Here is an 18,805-nt window from a genome sequence, read left to right on the forward strand (position 1 = left end):
TGTTAGGTTTTGATTGCAGAAAATTCCTTTAATTCTTGTTTTTTCTGCAAAAAGTGTGAGGCAGTATTATGTTGATTCATAACTTGTGTCTGACTTTCAAAGAGGGATCTAAAATTCTTGCAGCATATTAAACACTGCCAATGAGGAGGTAGAATAATGTCAAAATTTGTGTATAAAATTGATTTAACTTAAGCAGTTTAGAACACTGCAAGATTTCATAGTAATGAAATTATAAAATTTTGTGTTGAAACACCTTGACTTAATTAAACAGTAAAGTTATGAAAAACTCAATATATGTGTTTTGGAATCTGAAAAAGCTGAGGCATGAAGTATTTTCAGGGTAGTAAGTGTTTTCATGTGATAAAACATTAAAATATAGTACAAGCATCATGTAGATGGCTTTGGAAATCAGTGAAATCACTAAATTGTTTTTCCTCTGCAGAAAGTGCACAAAGATTTCTATGTATAGTTAAAATGCCCTCTGAGGTGAAATGTCACCTTCCACAGGACAAATCTGTAATATGTAGCAGTCATTTCCTGATAAGTGAGATGTAGGCAGCCATATCAACAGAGAGCCAGCTCTCAAGTTCTAAGCATAATATTCCTACTTTGGGAATTTCTACTTCAGTAGCACAATAGGAACACATTTCTGTATTAAATCATTTAGTGCTGAGGATTGAATACTCATAGTGTGTTATTTTGTTGTTTTTACATCGAATTGGTTGTAGTCTGATCCTTTGGGCTGAATGAATATCACCAATTGTAGGATATTTGAGTTTCAGCCTGAAAGAAGTCTCTTTGGTTCTGAACAGCTTTGCAGTTTGAACAGAGTAATTAGTGGGGACCATTGGGAGTTTCCCTACAAAACAGACTCCTAACCCAAATGCAAATCACAGAATCACAGTGTGGCTGAAGATGTAGGAAGCAACTGGAACCTGGGGGTCCTCTGGTCCTCCCTGCTCCAAAAGGGTCACCTAGATGCATTTGCCCAGGACCGTGTCCAGACAGGTATTTAAGAAGTGCCGAGACAGAGACTCTATCACCTTGCTGGGCAGCTTCTCAGTGAAAAAGTGTTTTCTGATGTTCAGAGGGAGCCTTCTTTGTACCAGTTTTGCCTGTTGACTTGTGTCTTGCCATTGGGCACCATTGAGAAGAGTCTGACTCCGTCTTCTTTTTAACTTCCTTTCTGTTATTTATATATAAGATCCCCTCTGCAGCTTCTTTTCTGCAGTTTGAAGAGTCTCAACTCTCTCAGCCTTGCCTCATACGAGAGATGCTTCAATCCCTTCATGTTTAATGGCCCTTCACTGCACTCTCTCCAGTAAGAGCCTGGCTCCGTGTGCAAGCCCAGAACTCCAGGTGTGGCCTCACCAGTGCTAAGTGAAGGGAAGTAAAAGGGAAGCAACACCTTCCTCCACCTACTAGCAGCATCTTTCCCAGTGTAGCTGAAGATATTATCCTTCATTGTGAAACACAGACTGAACCACAGACTTGCCATTTACATGCACTGGCCCTTCCTGCTTGTGGTTTCTGTTATGGTACCTGTGTCTGGGACCTTTTCAGCATTGCAGCTGGACGTTACCAAGGCTGGGACAGTGCAAGGTTGGGACACATGTGCTCCAAAAGTTCTCCAGCAGCTCCAGGCAGGTCACCAGCCTGCTCAGCTTATGGCCCACATACAAAGGGGTGCTAGTCAACAGACCTTTTATTGCTGTGTCAGTCAGTGAGCAGATGCTCTTTCCCACTGTTTGGCTGTATCCAAAAGAAGTTTTTTCAGGGTTTCCAGCAGCCCCAAGAGCTCTGAAAGGGCTGGATGAGGTTAATGGGGTTACATCAATGGTAGGAACCTCTAATTTGTTTGGAAAGAGAAGCCAATAGCTTATAAGTTACCTGTTTTAATTCTAGCATGGATTAAAAAAAAAAAAAAGTGCTGATATGCTGATATTTCCAATAGTTTTAGAGAAAGAGCAAACTGTGGAAGAAAGGGGATATTTGGTAGGACCAAAGCGATAAGAGAATTGTGATCACTGTGCACAGTGAAAGCAAGGGAAATGATTCATGTATAATCTCATAAATAAATTATTTTAAACTCAGAAAATATTTTAGCAGTAATATTTTATATATGTATAACACACGCACACACACACACACACACACACACATATATGTATCTTCATTTGCAATAAAATGGTGGTCATTTCTAATACATTTGCTTTCCTTGTATCAGTACAGCACTGTACTGTGTTACTGCTAATTGTCTTTTTGCCACTGTTAAATGATTGCTATATGTAATTTTTATATGCCAAGGAAATCTGACAGTGATTTGCAGAAAGACAGAAATCTATCTTCTTGTGCTTTTTTGATTTTTCAGTGTTGCCAAAAAACTTAATTTTAGATCAGATATGAATCATGATATGTTCATTTTCAGTCTTCCTTGGAAAAGCTCTGAATTTGCAAATAATTAATGCAAAATGATTTATTTTGGATTTTAAGTGGCTCATTTGTGTATACTCCTGACTGTTAACGAAGCATGGTTTTTAATGTTGTTCAAAAATAACTATTCCTTTAATCAACATGGTATAGCTAATTTGAGTGAGCTCATAGGAACTAAAATGCAGCTCATTTATTTGTTCTTTATTTTTAATGTGTTTTATGATTAAATTTTATTTTAACATTTTTATGGTTGGTTAATGTGTGGTTTTTTAAGATAGCTACTTTTGAAACTTGTAAACACTGATACTGAAAGGAGAGATAATACATAAAATATCAAAAAATGTGTTGACACATTGATGTGGTGTAGACTAAATGGAAACAAATGTATCTCATTGTTTAGTAGCATTAGGCTACTGGTAAATGCAAGGAAAGTTTAGTAGTTTGTTTATTCTCTCTCAAGTCCAATGTCAAGTTTTGGCATATTTTGTGGCAAGGAATTTGTCTAAATTAATTACTTTGTAAAACTTTTGGGTCTTTTTCAGAGCACGTTCAAATTTAAATCCGAGAGTGACATTCATCTGGCTGAGCACCATAAACAAGTGCTCTATGATGGGAAACTCGCAAGTAGCATCGCTTTTACCTACAATGCCAAGGCCACTGATGCTCAGCTATGCCTTGAATCCTCACCAAAGGAGAATCCTTCCATTTTTGTACACTCCCCCCATGCTCTCATGCTTCAGGTTGGTGCTGCTAAGCTGATATTCTGTGATTACTGTTGGCTGAACATCACACAGAGGATTCGTCTGCTACTGTACAGAGATTGTTCTTTTGTGCTCTTAATTGCTTTTGTCTGCTCTTAATATAACTTTCACTTGAACGGTTCTTTCTTTGCTCCCTTTCTAAAGCAAGGGAAAAAATGTTCTGTAAGAAATAAAGACTTCATACTATAAGGCACAGTTGCCCATGTTACTGAAAATTTTCTGTTTAATGTTTGACTTTAAATATAGTCATTATAACTGAAGTATAAGTATTGAAACAAAATTTTAAAAAGCCTGCACTCAATTTGGTGTTAAAGTACTTCAAAATTATGGTTTTACTGCCCTTTAAAATTGAGATTAATTGTAGTTTTTCCTTTATTTTATGTCTTTAGGATGTGAAAGCTATTGTAACCCACTCCATTCACAGCGCAATTCATTCCATTGGAGGGATCCAGGTTCTTTTTCCTCTCTTTGCCCAGCTAGACAATCGACAGCTGCACGACAGTCAGGTGGAAACAACAGTTTGGTAAGCTTCTTTTAACCAAGACTAAAATTTAATTAAGCTTACAAATTTTTTCCTTGTTTTTTGTGGGCATGTTCTCTAATTTTTTACATTTTACCCTTTTTTCCTTTAAAAAATTATTATTTTTTAAAAGGTAGTTTACTGTACAAAACTGATGTGATTAAATAATTAATTCAAATCTCTCTAGAGTTTTTAAGGTTAGTTTTATGACAGTTCACCCAACTTCTGAAAGAACTCAATATGATTTTATTTGAGAGTGCAATCTTGTTTACCTTTTCAAAGTAATTTGAATTCATATTTCATAGCATTCAAAAATTAATTAATATGCAGTGAGAAAGTCATAGAGCTATGATCTGGCATTTTGTGACCATATTACAATTGCAATAGTGACTGGGGACATAACAGGAGAGTTTTAAGCTGGGACCCATGAAGTTTCTCCCCTAGTACTATGGAAGACATCTCTAAGTTGAAAAGTCTTCATAGATGTTCAAAAACATAGATGTTCAAAAACAAGATGCTGAAAAAGAGATAATAACAGACACCAAGGAGTCTGTTAATACCCATGCTTACTTAGAATCATAGAATCCTTTGGGAAAAGACCTCTAAGATCATAGAGCCCAACCATTAAGCTAGGACTGCAAAGTCCACCACTCAGCCACATCCCTAAATGCCACATCTGCGCATCTTTTAAATATCTCCAGGCATGGTGAATCTTTTCTCAAAATTAGCTCAGCTATGGTTATTTTTGAAAAGATCTCTTGGCACGTGCTTGTTACGGCAGGCACCTGTCCTGCAACACAGGATAACTAAACTTCTCCAGAAAAATGTTTGGCCTAAATCTTTGAGGGTAACAAATCTGAAAGGATAATGCTGCACAACTGGTATGGTGTTTCCCTGGAGGATTATTTGTAACCAAAGCCTGCTAGAAAGTAGTGTTTAGGGACAAGATAAGCTGGCTTTTCTATTTGAATTAGGTAACAAAACAGATGCATAATTCCAAGCACATGACTTATTTTCCTGCCTATAATATTCTTCTATTAATTATTCTGAATGTTTCTTGTTGCATAAGATAGTTCAGTTAAAAAATAGTCAGCTGTAAAAAAATAATTACTAATACTAAAATTGCCAACAAATTTGGAAGACAGAAAGGCTGGTTATGTATTGGTTACTGTGAAATATTTTTTTTTTTAAGTCTCTTTTGCAGGATGTACTTTGCATTGAAGCATTGTAAAGTCAGGGAAATAGAAAAAGAAATGCTGAGATTGAAATAAGATTGGAAAAAAAACTCAGTATATGTTTTTATTTACTGAAAGCAGAAGACTGAAATGCTTTATTCTAGTCTAAGGAAGGTTATGTGTGTATGTGTCTCCACGCAGGAATAAAATGTATGTTAAATTCATTAAGGAGCTGAATCTGTAATAGATGGCAAAGCAATAACTAGATCTGTTTAAAAATGAAGAACTAATGTAATGTAAGTTTTAGAAGTTGAGATAAAGACTAATTCTTCCCAAGTGTGTGGTCTACCCAGCGTGTGAGAGCATTCATAATGTTTAATTGAAAATGTACAGAACATTTCTGGAGTTAGTTGAACTGTAAGTAGAAAAAAAATTGTTCTTGAATAAGTCAATGCATTTCTTCCATAATTAGATTATATTCTAAAAAGAGATCTGTAATTCATTGTACTATATGATTGTACAAATGCATAATGGAAGAGGATGTGATTCTAACTCAAGAACATATTGAAAAAAATTTGAAGCAAATGGCTGCTTGATGAGATGTATTTATATGTTTATAGGTTTTAGTGTCTGTGCATTATTTTCTCATATGTTATTTAATAGGATATAAGTAACAAGAAAAATAATGCTGGAAGTGAAAAAGGAAGAAGGCAAATAAAAATAAAATATTTTTGGGATTAAAGAAATGAGCTAATGGGGAAAGATTGCTGAACATGAAAAGGATCATTTGAGGAGTGGGATGAGGGAAGTGGTCCGTTTAATAAGTCCTTTCCTTGTTCCACCTTATTTATTAGATCATTGTCTCTCCTTATGTATCTGATGCTGAGTTATACCTGTCTTACCTATAAAAGTGTAACAGCAACAGAGGGCTTTCCCAGTTCTACTGCTTTTCTGAATCCTTCTCACCTCTTTCTCTCCTGCAAATATCAAACTCTGTTTAAAAAGCTCAGGGTTTTCAATTATTGATTTTTTGTTTGGATTTTTTTAATATTAGAAGAGCTTTATTAACAGAACCCAAAACCTCATCATCTAAACATTAAAAAAAAATCTATATTTCATAAGTAAGATAGGTACAAGGGTTCATCTACTTTAAGATTTATAGTTTGATAAGAAATAGGCAGGTTTCCTATCAATTTCTACAGAAACAACCCATCTTGACAGGAATTAGTTTGATGTATTGATTTAATTTATTCACTTAATATGAAAAATATGTGAGTGTTGAATAATTTTTATTAATGTCTTTGGTTTAATTGAATTTATCTTAAAGATCATGACAGCAAATGAGATGAATGCCATGTGGTATCCTACCTTCCTAACCTGTTCTCTCATCCGGTCTTTAGATAATTTTCTTGTCATAGATGGCACAGGGATTTCAAATTTGAGAGTAGGTCTGGAAGTAATCCTTCCTGGGGGTTTTGGATTTGCTTTTGTGCTTCTCATGGAAAGCCAAGGTCCCAGTCCATGGCTGCCTCAAGTGTAAAATTCAGAAATTGCATTGTTGGGTGCTGGTAATCCTCTCCCTCTCTGTTTTGAAGGGGAGAATGCTGGATATTGCTCTTCAAATTCCACATCACTAGTGTGACCTAGCTGTGATCAGATAAAATCAGTTACTTGAATTTTCCCAATCTGTGACAGCCAGAACGTGATTTGCCTAATCAGTCTGCCTGGGCAAGGCTTTATAATGAAAATCCAACCATTGCAACAAGTAGTAGAAATCTGTTGTAAACTCCTGAACTGCTGTACCTCTGCATACTCCAGAAGATCCAGGGACTGTTAAGGCTTGCTAATTTACTCCTGGAGTCTGTGTCACAAAATGTTTTTGCCTGTGAGCAGAAGTGACTTACTTCTCTAATTCTCTCACACAACACCTATTTAGCTGACTCATGTTTTTGAATGAAACCTGATTAGTTGTCTTATTAGCTTCACCACATGTTATCAGAGAACAATTGAAAAGGCATAAGAAAGAAATCACTTCGTCTCTCTCTTCAACGAGCTTACAGAAAGAAAAAAGACATATTTAAACTGGAAGCTAAGGATGCACTTTAGAGAGCTGCCATAGCTGTAGCTCATGGAAACATTAATTGCTGGTGTATGATTTTCCTTAATACTACTTTATCTGTTTATGCTATGATTAATTTTCAATAGTTATCATACTAAACACCTGTGATGGAGTTATTCATACAATCTTTTTGTATTACTTTGGAGAAGCTGAAAATACAAATAAAGGATTTTTATCTTTATAAAGGATTATTTCCCAAAGAGAATCAGACAAAACAAATACATGTATTATTCTCTTTTATATAGACTCTTCAAGTTAAATTGTCTGTAAATAATAATCATACTTAAATCTCCAAAGCAACATGCCTACCTTAGCTAAAGGTGCCTTTTGTAAAGGTAATTTGTACAGATAACTTTGTAATACATGAACCAAGATGAAACTTATATTTAAGGCATATTGACAGAGAAAATTATTATGGAAATGAGGAGTCTAGAGAAACTGATCTGTGTTGTGGTTTAAAAATAAAATAGAGTAAAAGAACTGTAACAACAAAAACAAACAAACAAAAAGCCAAGACAAATTTCACTTTTATGCTAAAGGTGCAAATTCCTGACTCCTTAGATACTTTTAAACAGTATCATAACCACTGGAGGTACTGCATCATCATGCTTTGGTCTATCGCCTTTTTTTTCTCCTGCTTCCTAATAAAGGAAAACTACTGAATTTTTTCCCCCAGAAATCATTTGTATTTTCAGTAATTATCACAGTTCTCTGATTTAGTGTTGGTTGACATATACGGTTTCACTTTCTGTCTGTATCTTGGCTCCACTGCAGACAAACTGATGTGTTCTAGGAAGGGCATGATATAGAAGAGATGTAGGAATGGGCTGAAGTATCCTTTATGTCTGTGGGTGTTGAAAGTAGGAAAGAATGGAGAGAAATTTTGTGTGGCAGTGGACAGAGTTTTGCAAGTTTAATGTGCAATGTCAATTACTGTGCAGCAGTCTGATGCATGTTAGTTGCAGGTAAGTTTGTTAAATTCTGTTTGAAAAATTGTTCTACTTAGTCTTTTCATTAATATTATTTTCCCTCTGTCAATGACAACCTTTTTAAAATAATGATTTTGGCAACCTGTTTCTGCTGATAAATATTTTCATATTTCAAATGTTCAGGTTTAATTTGTGTTCAGCTGCCAAGGTGAATAAATAAATTGAGTATCCCTAGATGTTGTTGAAAGTTCTGGATACAGTCCTCCAAATTAGGCAGATAAAATTCTTAGAAGGCAATATTGAGGAGAAAAGTACATTACTTCAGTATGGATTTTTTATATCTAGATACACATTTCCTTGAGGTCAATCTGAAAATGTGGGGAAAGAGAAGTTTTGAAGAGGCTGGGAAAGTTTATCTGAGAATTCAACCAGATGAGATGGTCTCTGGCATAATATGGAAGGAGAAGAACTTTACATGTGGAACAAGTGTTGTGTGCAGCAGCTGTTACTTAGTGCACTTTCATTCCCTCCTTCTCCTCCAAAAAGAAAGTTTTATCTAAAAGAAGTCTAAGCAACCTCTCTGAGAGAAAAAGTCCACAAAACAAAACCCAACCATAAATACCATAAAATTCCCCACCCCCTTCCCCCCCCCAAAAAAACCCCCAAATAATAGCCCCCCCAACCCCACAGACAGCATGTAGTCTGTTTTCTGCCTATCTCTGATCGTCTTCAGGTAGTGATACCCTCAGTACTGTACATGCAGTGAGAACTTTAAAAACTTCCCTTTCTAATTTATATTTCTTCTATGAGTTAAAACATTACAGATCTTTTACTTACCTAATTTCCTGCATAATAATGTGGGCAAACTGCTAGTTATATTCAATTATGTTAATTTTTATCAATAATGTGGTTCTATACAGTATTCATCTCAAACCTCATTGCACCTCTATGTGCCTGACAGATGGTTCTCTGTAACTGCTGCATTTTCTGGTACTTGGATTTTTTTTAATGTGCTTGAAGGTGTAATGATGCATTCATGTGTGCTATCCCAAGATTTGAATTACTGTATACTGCAGCCAACTCTATTATTTATGGTGGCAATCTTGGATAATGCAGAAGGATTAGAAGTTAGAGTTACTGCCTGCAGACCTGAGCTGACTCTGCAGAGCTGGATTGAGGTATCTTTATGTGTCTGGATCAATAGATGTTAAAAGCCATTTTGGAATTAAGTGAAAGCATAGCTCATTCACAAAGGCATTGCCTAAATTAAAACCTTTTCCTAAACTAGAAACACTGGCATCACTCTGCAGTAGCAGCTAAGGTACTTCTGTGCAGAGGTAATATGGGCAGGCAGGATTAATTAGTTCAGCCATAGCCAGCATAAAGATGGTTAATATCTAAAAAGAGATATTTGGGCACTAGCTACATGTGAATTATAACACTTTTTTAAAGTCAGTCTTTCTTACATAGAACCGGCTTGTCTGTTTCTGTGTCTGTGGCAGGATTAGGTATAAACTGGTCACTTATGATTTCTGAGTTGACTTGTAGTTTATGTGTGCTTTAATAGAAGGAAAGAGTGAAAAATCTTTATTGTTGTGGTGTTAGTGTGTCTTACAACTTACATTCAGAGTCTATCAGAATTTCTAACAGTAAGATAGAGATTGTATTGATATGAGATAAGAATAACATTAGCCCATGAGTTTACATCTAAATTCATAGAATGAGCAAGTAAACTGTGATATAAATTTAAAGGGTTTTGACAAAGTACTTCTGAGAATAGAAAATGAACTTAAGTCTGAATATGGAACAAAAATCTTTAAAATACATTTTAAGAATATTTTTAATATTTCCATATAATATTAACAGTATTTGCCCTTGTAATTGGAATTTTAATTCTGCAAAGATGTATGCTGCTTGACTTTATGCATAATGGCTTGTTATGTTACTACCTCCACAGAGGATGGTAGTAAGCATGACCTATCTAAATGGAATTTTCTTTCACCTGTTTAATTTTTTAAAAAAATCTTAATTTAAATCTTCAACACTTTATGTGAGTTGCTTAGGGATTTTCATGTAGTAAAAATGATTAGATTCTTATTTTAGATGGCAAATACAGTAGAAACTTTTGGTTGGGGTAAGAAAAAATTGATGCATGTAATCTGGTTTGAAGTTGATGTGACAGTTTGAAAGGCTGTTTTGATAAAAGCTTTGGAGTACTGTAAATGGATATTATCTGTCTTCTTTTATTGCTGACACTGTGGGGCAGTCTGAATGTGATTTTTAGATGGATTATTATGACCATTCAACAATGAAGAAAGACAAGACACTATTTCATGTTCCCAGCATGTACTTTGGCTACTCTGTTCTTTTGCATGGCAGCCTTACTCAACGAACAGAATAAATCTTGTCTTCCTCAGCACTTTGATTATTTTTTGGTGCTGGCATGGATTAACCAATCTCAACATTTATTTCAAAGTAAGAGATTCTATTTGAAGAGCAAGTGAACTTTTAGATGACTAGATACTGTAAGTAAGGTTGAAATGTATCAAATGCAGGTTGGATATTTTCTTTAAGTCCCTTTTTCATACCTGCAAAACCCAGAGTTTTCACTTTTGCCTGTGCCTACTACCTATATGAGAACTTTCATGGATGCAGACACTTGTTTTTACAGCTAGGAACTGTTATATTTAATTTTTAGAAAAGACATAATGATTTTACATATGCATTGTATATGCACTACAATACAATACATCTGTCATCTACCTTTTAGAGATATTTGAAAAGTAATTTTAAATACTTCCTTACTGTCACTTTTTGTTTTTTCCTTTCTCTCTTTCTTCTTGGTTTTTCAGCAACAGATGAGTGTATTTTTGTTTTATTCTCATCACCCAAGAGTCAATTATGATTTATTTTCCCTGTGGTGAATTGATCTGTCATATGTTTCCACTACTGGTTTTCATAACATAGTTTCACTTTCTTGCTGATTCCATCCCCTGAAGTCTTTCATATCTCTTATGTTTCTCTACTGTAACCTTTTCTGAACACTTTCCCTCCCTGTACTTTCTGAACACTTCACTTAAAGATACTGCTGGGATGGACTGTTGGGTTATTTCCCTGTAGCCCCTGGAGTCCCACTCCTACCATTGTAACATGTGAAAAATCACTGGAGAAATTTTCCAACAGGAAAAATAAGATTTGTATTCTTTTAAGGAATTGTTCACCACCTTAAGCCTATTTCTATTCACTTCATAGCTGATGATTATACTGAGAAAGCAACTTTTTTAATCTGAAAAAAATCTTGTTCTTTATGTGCAGTGCTACCCTATTGGCTTTCTTGGTTGAGCTTCTTAAGAGTTCAGTAGCCATGCAAGAACAAATGCTTGGTGGAAAAGGCTTTCTAGTCATTGGCTATCTCCTTGAAAAGGTATGTTTGCAAGATTTTTATCTTTGTTCTTGGTATTTCTGCTGTCATTGTGGTACTTTCAATCACTTGGCTCAAATGTTTGGTAGAATAAAATATATTTGTGACATACATTGCAAATTAAAAATATTTTATAAATGGTCTACAGGAGACTCTTTATCTTCCTCATCCTCTTACATACCAGTGTTCAAAGAATCAATTTTCTCAAGGTGGTTATGTTCTGCTATTTATATTCTTACTTCAGATCTGTTTGTGAATCACTTTAAAGTATTTTCATTTCTTCACTTTCTGTCCCCCAAACTTGCATAGGAAAGTTCTTTTGTTTCTAGTTTGTACAAACATAGCAGAAATATCATAACTAAGATTATTTTTTGTGTGCAAATGTGTAGATTAATAAAAGCTAAATTAATCTTGTGTGACAATTCTGAAATTGTCAAAATAGTTCCTCTGTGTTTTGAAGAAGAACAACTGTAACGAAATTTAATTTCTGAAAAAAAATCAGGGAGGGGCATTCCCTGCAAGGGGCATTCCCTGTACTTGATTGTTATCAGGCATGATGAGTTATCTCAAATCTGAGGTTCAATTCAGTTGTCTGAGGAACATCACCTGCCTCATGACACCCTGTTACTGGGGTTTAATAATGTAAATAATCTGAGAGCAAATTACTGTCAGCTATACTAAAATAGTCATGGTCCCATGATTGAAGCTCATGGCTTTGACATTCTTGCATGTCTACTACTGGACTTTTATTACCATGAGGTCAGCATAGCAATCTTTTAAGCAGAAGATAAGAATCATAATATCCCCTTTCAAAAATATTCTGAATTTTGAAGAATGATAAGTAGTTTCTCTGGTTCTGTTCCTTTTGTTCTTTGTGCTAGGGAAATACCTTCACTCGATATCTAAAAGCAGATTTTCTGTTCCACCATTTTCACTGCTAAGCAAGTGTGATTTACAATTTCAAAGAACTAACCTAAGGTGCTGGTTTTTTTCAAGGTTAGCTTTTCTTGTTACATAGCAAGAGGGAATTTGCAAAGCTGTTAGCTTTGGTTTGGTGAGTTACACACCACCAGGCACAGGCAGACTGGTGAGCCCTCATGGAGGGCTTTCTCCTGAATAGAGCATTATGGATTATACACATGGAATACATCGATTTAGAATGTTCAACACGAATTTTTTTTTTAAAAAAAAGTTTCCATGCTCTTCTAATTAACACCTACTATGCTCATTAGACTTGGGTATGTGAATATTTAACGGATTTCTATTGGTCACAGCATAATTATTAAAACAGATGTTGCTTTCTGGCTGGGTTTTTTTACATTGTATTTACTTAGCTGCAGTTTTTTGAAAGGATTTGTTTTCTTTTTTCAATATATGCTTATATTCAGTTGGCACACATGGTGGGAAAACATCCTTTTGTTTCCTAGTCTCAATTTTATTACTTGTAAATTATCTGTTGTATCTGTTGTTCATTTGCATGTAATCAAATACTTCAGAGAAGAGAAAGAGCTTTTTTTTAACTTGAACTTCCAAATAACATTTTTATTCTTATTAGCTGCAGATTATTTATTGTGAATTTTCATGTACAAGCCAAAGAAAATTCAGCATCCAGGCTGAACTTGTATTACTGACAGTAGACTTCAGTTCTAAAAATAATAAATCTCTATATTCCCAGACTGTACTCACAGCATTAAAAATAATTGAAAAATATAACCATAGAATCATTTACCTTAGAGAACACCTTTAAGATAGAGTCCAGCTATTAACACAGAACTGCTAAGTCCACTAAACTAAATCTTGTCCCTCAGTGCTACATCAACACAAGTTTTAAATACCACCACTTCCCTGAGCAGCCTGTTCCAGTGCTTCACATTTTGTGGAGAAGGCAAGGAGAAGGATCTTTAGAGGTTTTTCTGTTTCTTCATCTGTTAATTTAGTAAACATAGAAGTTTGTCAAAGTCCTCAGGCCATGTTTCTGCATAGGAGCAGGTCTCAAAACTTATTTCATGGCATATGCTATGAAACTGAAATCCTGAAATTTGAGGAAACCATGAACCCAACTCCTTCAAATACCTACTTAAGTTTAAGAAACAAAAGCAAATTTCCCAATAATGTGTGTTCACACACTGAGACACCAAATTTCAGTTATACACTAATTTAAGAGGAGATAAGGACTTCAGATGAAGTTCTGAAGAATTGTGCTGTAAAATGTAGGATCCTGACTGGTTCTAATAAAATGAAAAGAAACCCAACTAAGCAAAATACCAAAAAAGAAAGTTATTGATGATTATTTTAGCCTGTTAAATATAGCCATTAGAAAGACTATTAATATTATTAGAATGTATAAACTGCCTTCATATTCAATGACATTAAAACATGCAAGCTGAATGTATTTAGTAATGATGAGCCAGGTGAAAATACTGCTTCATAGTTCTGCTGTAATTATATCAAAAAAGAAGATTTTTTTCTTTATATTTTTTCTTTCTGATTGTTTTCCCCCAGTCATCTAGAGTTCATATAACCAGAGCAGTTCTGGAACAATTTTTGTCATTTGCAAAATATTTGGATGGATTATCTCATGGAGCACCTCTACTGAAGCAATTATGTGATCACATCCTTTTCAATCCTGCTATCTGGATACATACCCCTGCAAAGGTAATGGTACACTTGCATAATGTTATGACTGTCCTACAACAAAATTAAATACCTGTATTCTTTTATAACATTCTACTTAGACTTTTGGTTTTTCTCTTTTGGATTTGTTTTTTAAGCATGGTAATAGCAATGATTTTAGATCATCAAGTCTGTACACTGCTTAACTATATATTCCAATGTCTTTTAAAATTTCCTGAAAGCAGTTAAATTATTGCCTAAAGTTCTGTCTGATTCTATGAAAAGACTGTTTCAAGAAACCCAGTCCCTTTTTCAGTGATTGCATTGCATTGTTTTTCCTACAGATTAAGCATAAAATTTTGTATTTTTAATTGCAGGTAAAATGTTTTTTGTTACACATTAATTTAAGCTCTCATTTTAATTTAAACTATGTGTTCTAGTTTGATAAAATCTCTAAGATGTTATAATTTATCTCCAGTAAAAATGAATTATTTGTTTTCCTAAGTAATCATAGTTGAGAAATGTGAACCGAAGTGAAAAGTGGCATTGTCCTAAAAGTTGAAAATATTTACTATTTGTATAAAAAGTCAGAATAGAAAGAAAGCCAATATGTTTATCGTTACTTTAATCATTCCTAGGTGCCAGCCCCTGCCCTAAGCTGAGCTGTAATTAGTTTTCCAGTTTTTTTGTATCATATCCAAAGTCTATTCTAGAAAGGCCCCTACAATTTAAAGTTGCTAATGCAGAGCTTACATTTATGTGGGTAACTATCATTGCTCAGGTGCAGCTCTCTTTGTACACCTACCTGTCAGCTGAATTCATTGGGACAGCTACAATCTATAACACCATACGCCGAGTGGGCACGGTGCTGCAGTTAATGCACACACTGAAATACTACTACTGGGTGGTCAATCCTGCTGACAGCAGTGGCATCACTCCCAAAGGGCTGGGTAAGTGCAACACATGAGGAAGAAAATATAAGCATTTCTCCTGTAGGAAGGTTTGTGATGTAAATGTCTGAAAGCTCCTCTGATCTGTAGACAAGGAGATAAATAAAGGTGATAGTTGGCAGTCATCAGTAGAAGGACTATGGAAATATGTTCTGGTGTATCATAAACTCATGCTGATAATTTATGTTTATATGTATTCCCAGAAGATTCCAACGCTGGTCTCCAGTGACGTAGCATATACTTATGTGAGCATACTTCAGGAAACACATTAAAAAGATGGATTTTTCTTCTTCTGCAATAAAGAGGAAATATTACATGTATTTCATATGCCAAAGAAAGCTTTGCGTGGTTTGAGTGATCAGTAGTGCTAAGTGACCTTGAAAACAGAGTGGAAACTTGTAGTTCTCACTGCAGAGGTCTCTGAAGCTGTATTTCCAGTTCAATAATATTTTCTCTCTGTCCTTAAAAAATGGAGATTTATTTAATTTTGCTTAAAGTGATGCGCTTAGCTTAGCACAGGAGGTACTGAATGACAGAACCAACAAAATGTAATAATGAATACTGCTTGAATGCTGCATGTTACAGATGTGTATTAACCAGAGCAAATCATTCTAATCCTACACATTCTGGCTGTAATGCCATTACATTTAGCTATCTTCTTGTGTAAAGCAGGAAGGATTTGCCTGAAAGTCTCTTAAAAATACCTGATAAATGAGAATATATTAATTATTTTTATTGTGTAACTATTAGTGTCATGCTGAGAAATTGAATTATTGGGGAATGTTTTTAGTACTGTCACATATCCAAATATTCAAGAGTTTGGCCTATCTAACACTTTAGTTATTGGGTAATTCTTACTTCTAAGTAAGCTGTAGGTATAGGGGTTTCCTCTCCATTTTTTTTTAATAAACAAAACTGGAAGTAACAGTTCTTTTCCTAGATTAGGTGTCCTAATAGGCAATGAAGGTGTTGAAGGTCACAGAAAGAGCTGCTGTAGGATCTTGGATGACATTTATAGTTCTTGCATAATATAATATTAGATGAAGAGTAGTCAAAAATTATTAGAATTTATTTAAAAATACTTAACAAAAGCCCACAGTTTTCTGTTCATTTAAATGAAAAGTTTGAAATCCTAGATAATGAAAATTACCTGGGGTGGTTACTTAATTAGCGGGAAATCTTTGTCAGTGATAAATTGTATTATCCACTTAAGCTGATTCTAGATTCCTGCTGCCAAAACAGATTTAACTTCTTTTTTGGTGCCTGCAGTGAAGATGTCTCCTGAGCTAGATGTCTGTTGATAATGCACAGTGGAATGCAGGAATCAGTTGCTTTAATACAGGTTTCTAGTATCATTGTAGTCTTGGTGGGGCAGCTTACCTACCTCTCAGAAGGATGCAGGTTTCCTGTGTATCCAACACCAAATCTGCTTGTTTTGGGTAGATATTTTGCATTCTTTATGGCGTGACAACTTGCACTGGTATGTTTAGGAAGCTGTATCTTACCTCTAATTGACAGGCGCTTAAGAAATGCTTTGTTTGAAATGCAGCTTCCTCCTAGACTGTGTTGCCTCTATTGATTGGATCTCCACTAGCCTTGGTGGGAGGTTAGAAGCTGGTCTGGTGTGGGAGCGACACTGTTGATGTCTGAAATTAGGGTGAACCAAATCCTACCCTGGGAGTGGCTTTATCGGGATTCATACTTTCAGAGATCTTCTCTGTTGAGGTTTACATTGCTGTGCTGCCCAGGCACAGTTTTATTGGACAAATTTACTGTGTCTGAGATCGGTGAGAAATTGGGGTGTTTAAAATTCAGATGATCAGCTTATTTACTTTGTGATTGTTGAATACCCAGCTGTTGTGAGGTGATTTTTTAGGTGTCAACCATATTTACAGCTAGGTAGAGACATGGAAAATTCCTGAACTAGCTTGAGAATGGCAGTCTGATAATACAGTCTACTTGTTATGGTTGAGATTATTTAAAAAAAAAAATTCCTAGTATATTGGTTTAAATTAAAATAATTCCTGGGCTTCTGTGTCGTGATACTACTACCTAACAACACTGTGAAAATGTATTGCAGACTGCTTCCCTCTGGCTAGGTTTGCTCTTTTGTGGAGTCAGTGACATTTCTTTCTGTAGGAAGCATGGATTGTTTTTATCTTGCCCAGATCTGTCTCTTTGCAGTCAGCTGTATTTTATGAATATTTGTATGTGTAATGCCAGTTGCATAGCTTCAAGAAATATATAATGTATTCATGAAAATCTGAACAGAAGGCATGAGGTACACAAGGATACAAAATTAGGGATGAGATGTGAATCAGTTAACTCTAAATTAAGCATAGATATGGCTGGTTTACATCCCTACCTTTTCTTTCATTCTGAGTATATTACAGTCTCCTCTCATTTGTGTCAGTTCCAGACAAGATTCTTATTTTACCTGGAAGGTAACCAGGTCAGTCCCTGAAAAGTAATCAGGCAGTGTGAATTAGTGGGTGCCTGGTGTAGCAGTCTGACAAGAAAAATCAAAATTTCTAAGGCCTTCATACAGTAGTTGGGAAGGTGTTATATTAACTGAAGCCATGCATATTTTCAGAAAACATACTATGATCCACTATATCTGAATTTTATCATTTTGTCTTTAGTTAGATTTATTGATAAACTTGACTTTTTGAAAGTTTAATATCTTCTTTCTTCTTTCTCCATTGTTCCTTATCCTCTGCCTTCTTCCCTGCAGAAGGCCCTGTGTAATTGATACTACAAAGAAGTAGGAGTTTCTTTTCATTCTTTAGGAGTGGCTTTTCTTGTGTTGCACTGAAGAATGTCAGCCTATCAGAGAGGAGGATCAGTGACAGCAAACCCAGCACAGCCATGGAATTTTCTCCATGCAAATCAGCACTGGGACTTTTTTGCTATTATTTCACAGATAACTTCTGCTTCTGACTAATAGAGCTGTAATAACTGTGATGATTTGCAAACAAATGACTGAAAAATATAATAAGTGCTGAGGGGATGGGTAGCTGAATTTAATTTTATATCAACTTCATTTCATAAAAAATATTTTATGATGTCCACATTAGTTGCTAGCAATTGATAAAATTCATGAAAATATTTTAAAATGTTTAATCACTTGGCTATTACATCACTTTTCTTTACCAGATGGTTTTTTAACATTAAGTGTAGGTCTGGTTGATTCAGACAGCTTATAGTCATAGAATGCAGTCCTAGAAGTAACTGTAGTTATTATGTTCAAGGCTTTTCTATTTTCACCTCTGTTTTCAGCATCTCATAACGCCACCAATCTCAATAGTTCAAAAAAGGTAACTCTTCCAGGATTTTGGATTCATGTTAGTTTTTATTAGCCTGCCTGCAGCCAGAAAGTTTATAATTTTTTGAAATGTAGAATAATGTATAAAACATTTTGTTAAAGTAAGAAAGTTGCAGTGTAAAACTGGAGTTATTTGAAATTTAAAGTTGCTGCATTTTAGGTAGCATTTGAACTCTCCAAATGGAACAATTGGACCCATTTTCTATAAACATTATTTTAATGTGTGAAATAGAAAAATGTCATCATGTGAGTAAATTGCAGCTGAAATTCTAGGCTGACTTGACATGGGACTTTTCAGGTCTGGAGAAGGCTCTAATGGAAATCATGCCAATATCAAAATTTGGCCACATGTCATAAAGTGCCTTCAAGTAATTTGCTGTCATATTAGGAAGTAAGGTTATTCATGCAGACATTTTAGTAGTGTGATGTTTTCTTGTCTTCTAGGCATGTCATTTTTATGTGGAGATCCTGAAACAATTTTTATATTAGTTAATAATTAATTTGAGGGTTTTATTGCCTTCCCCTGCCTTAATAAAGCACAAAGTGGGTGAGTTTTCCT

The 18,805-nt window shown here is 35.0% G+C and overlaps 1 protein-coding gene across 1 annotated transcript in view; it reads left to right on the plus strand.

Moving 5' to 3' along the window:
• NBEA (neurobeachin) overlaps window positions 1-18,805 on the plus strand; it is a 453,025-nt gene that overhangs the window by 107,877 nt on the left and 326,343 nt on the right. Inside the window, exons 9-13 of the mRNA XM_050977434.1 lie at window positions 2,976-3,173; window positions 3,584-3,717; window positions 11,253-11,361; window positions 13,861-14,013; window positions 14,753-14,921. Of these exons, the coding sequence (XP_050833391.1) occupies window positions 2,976-3,173; window positions 3,584-3,717; window positions 11,253-11,361; window positions 13,861-14,013; window positions 14,753-14,921 (763 nt within the window). The remainder of the gene's footprint in view (window positions 1-2,975; window positions 3,174-3,583; window positions 3,718-11,252; window positions 11,362-13,860; window positions 14,014-14,752; window positions 14,922-18,805) is intronic.

Source organism: Serinus canaria, chromosome 1 (genome assembly GCF_022539315.1).
Source record: "Serinus canaria isolate serCan28SL12 chromosome 1, serCan2020, whole genome shotgun sequence".
NCBI lineage: Eukaryota > Metazoa > Chordata > Aves > Passeriformes > Fringillidae > Serinus > Serinus canaria.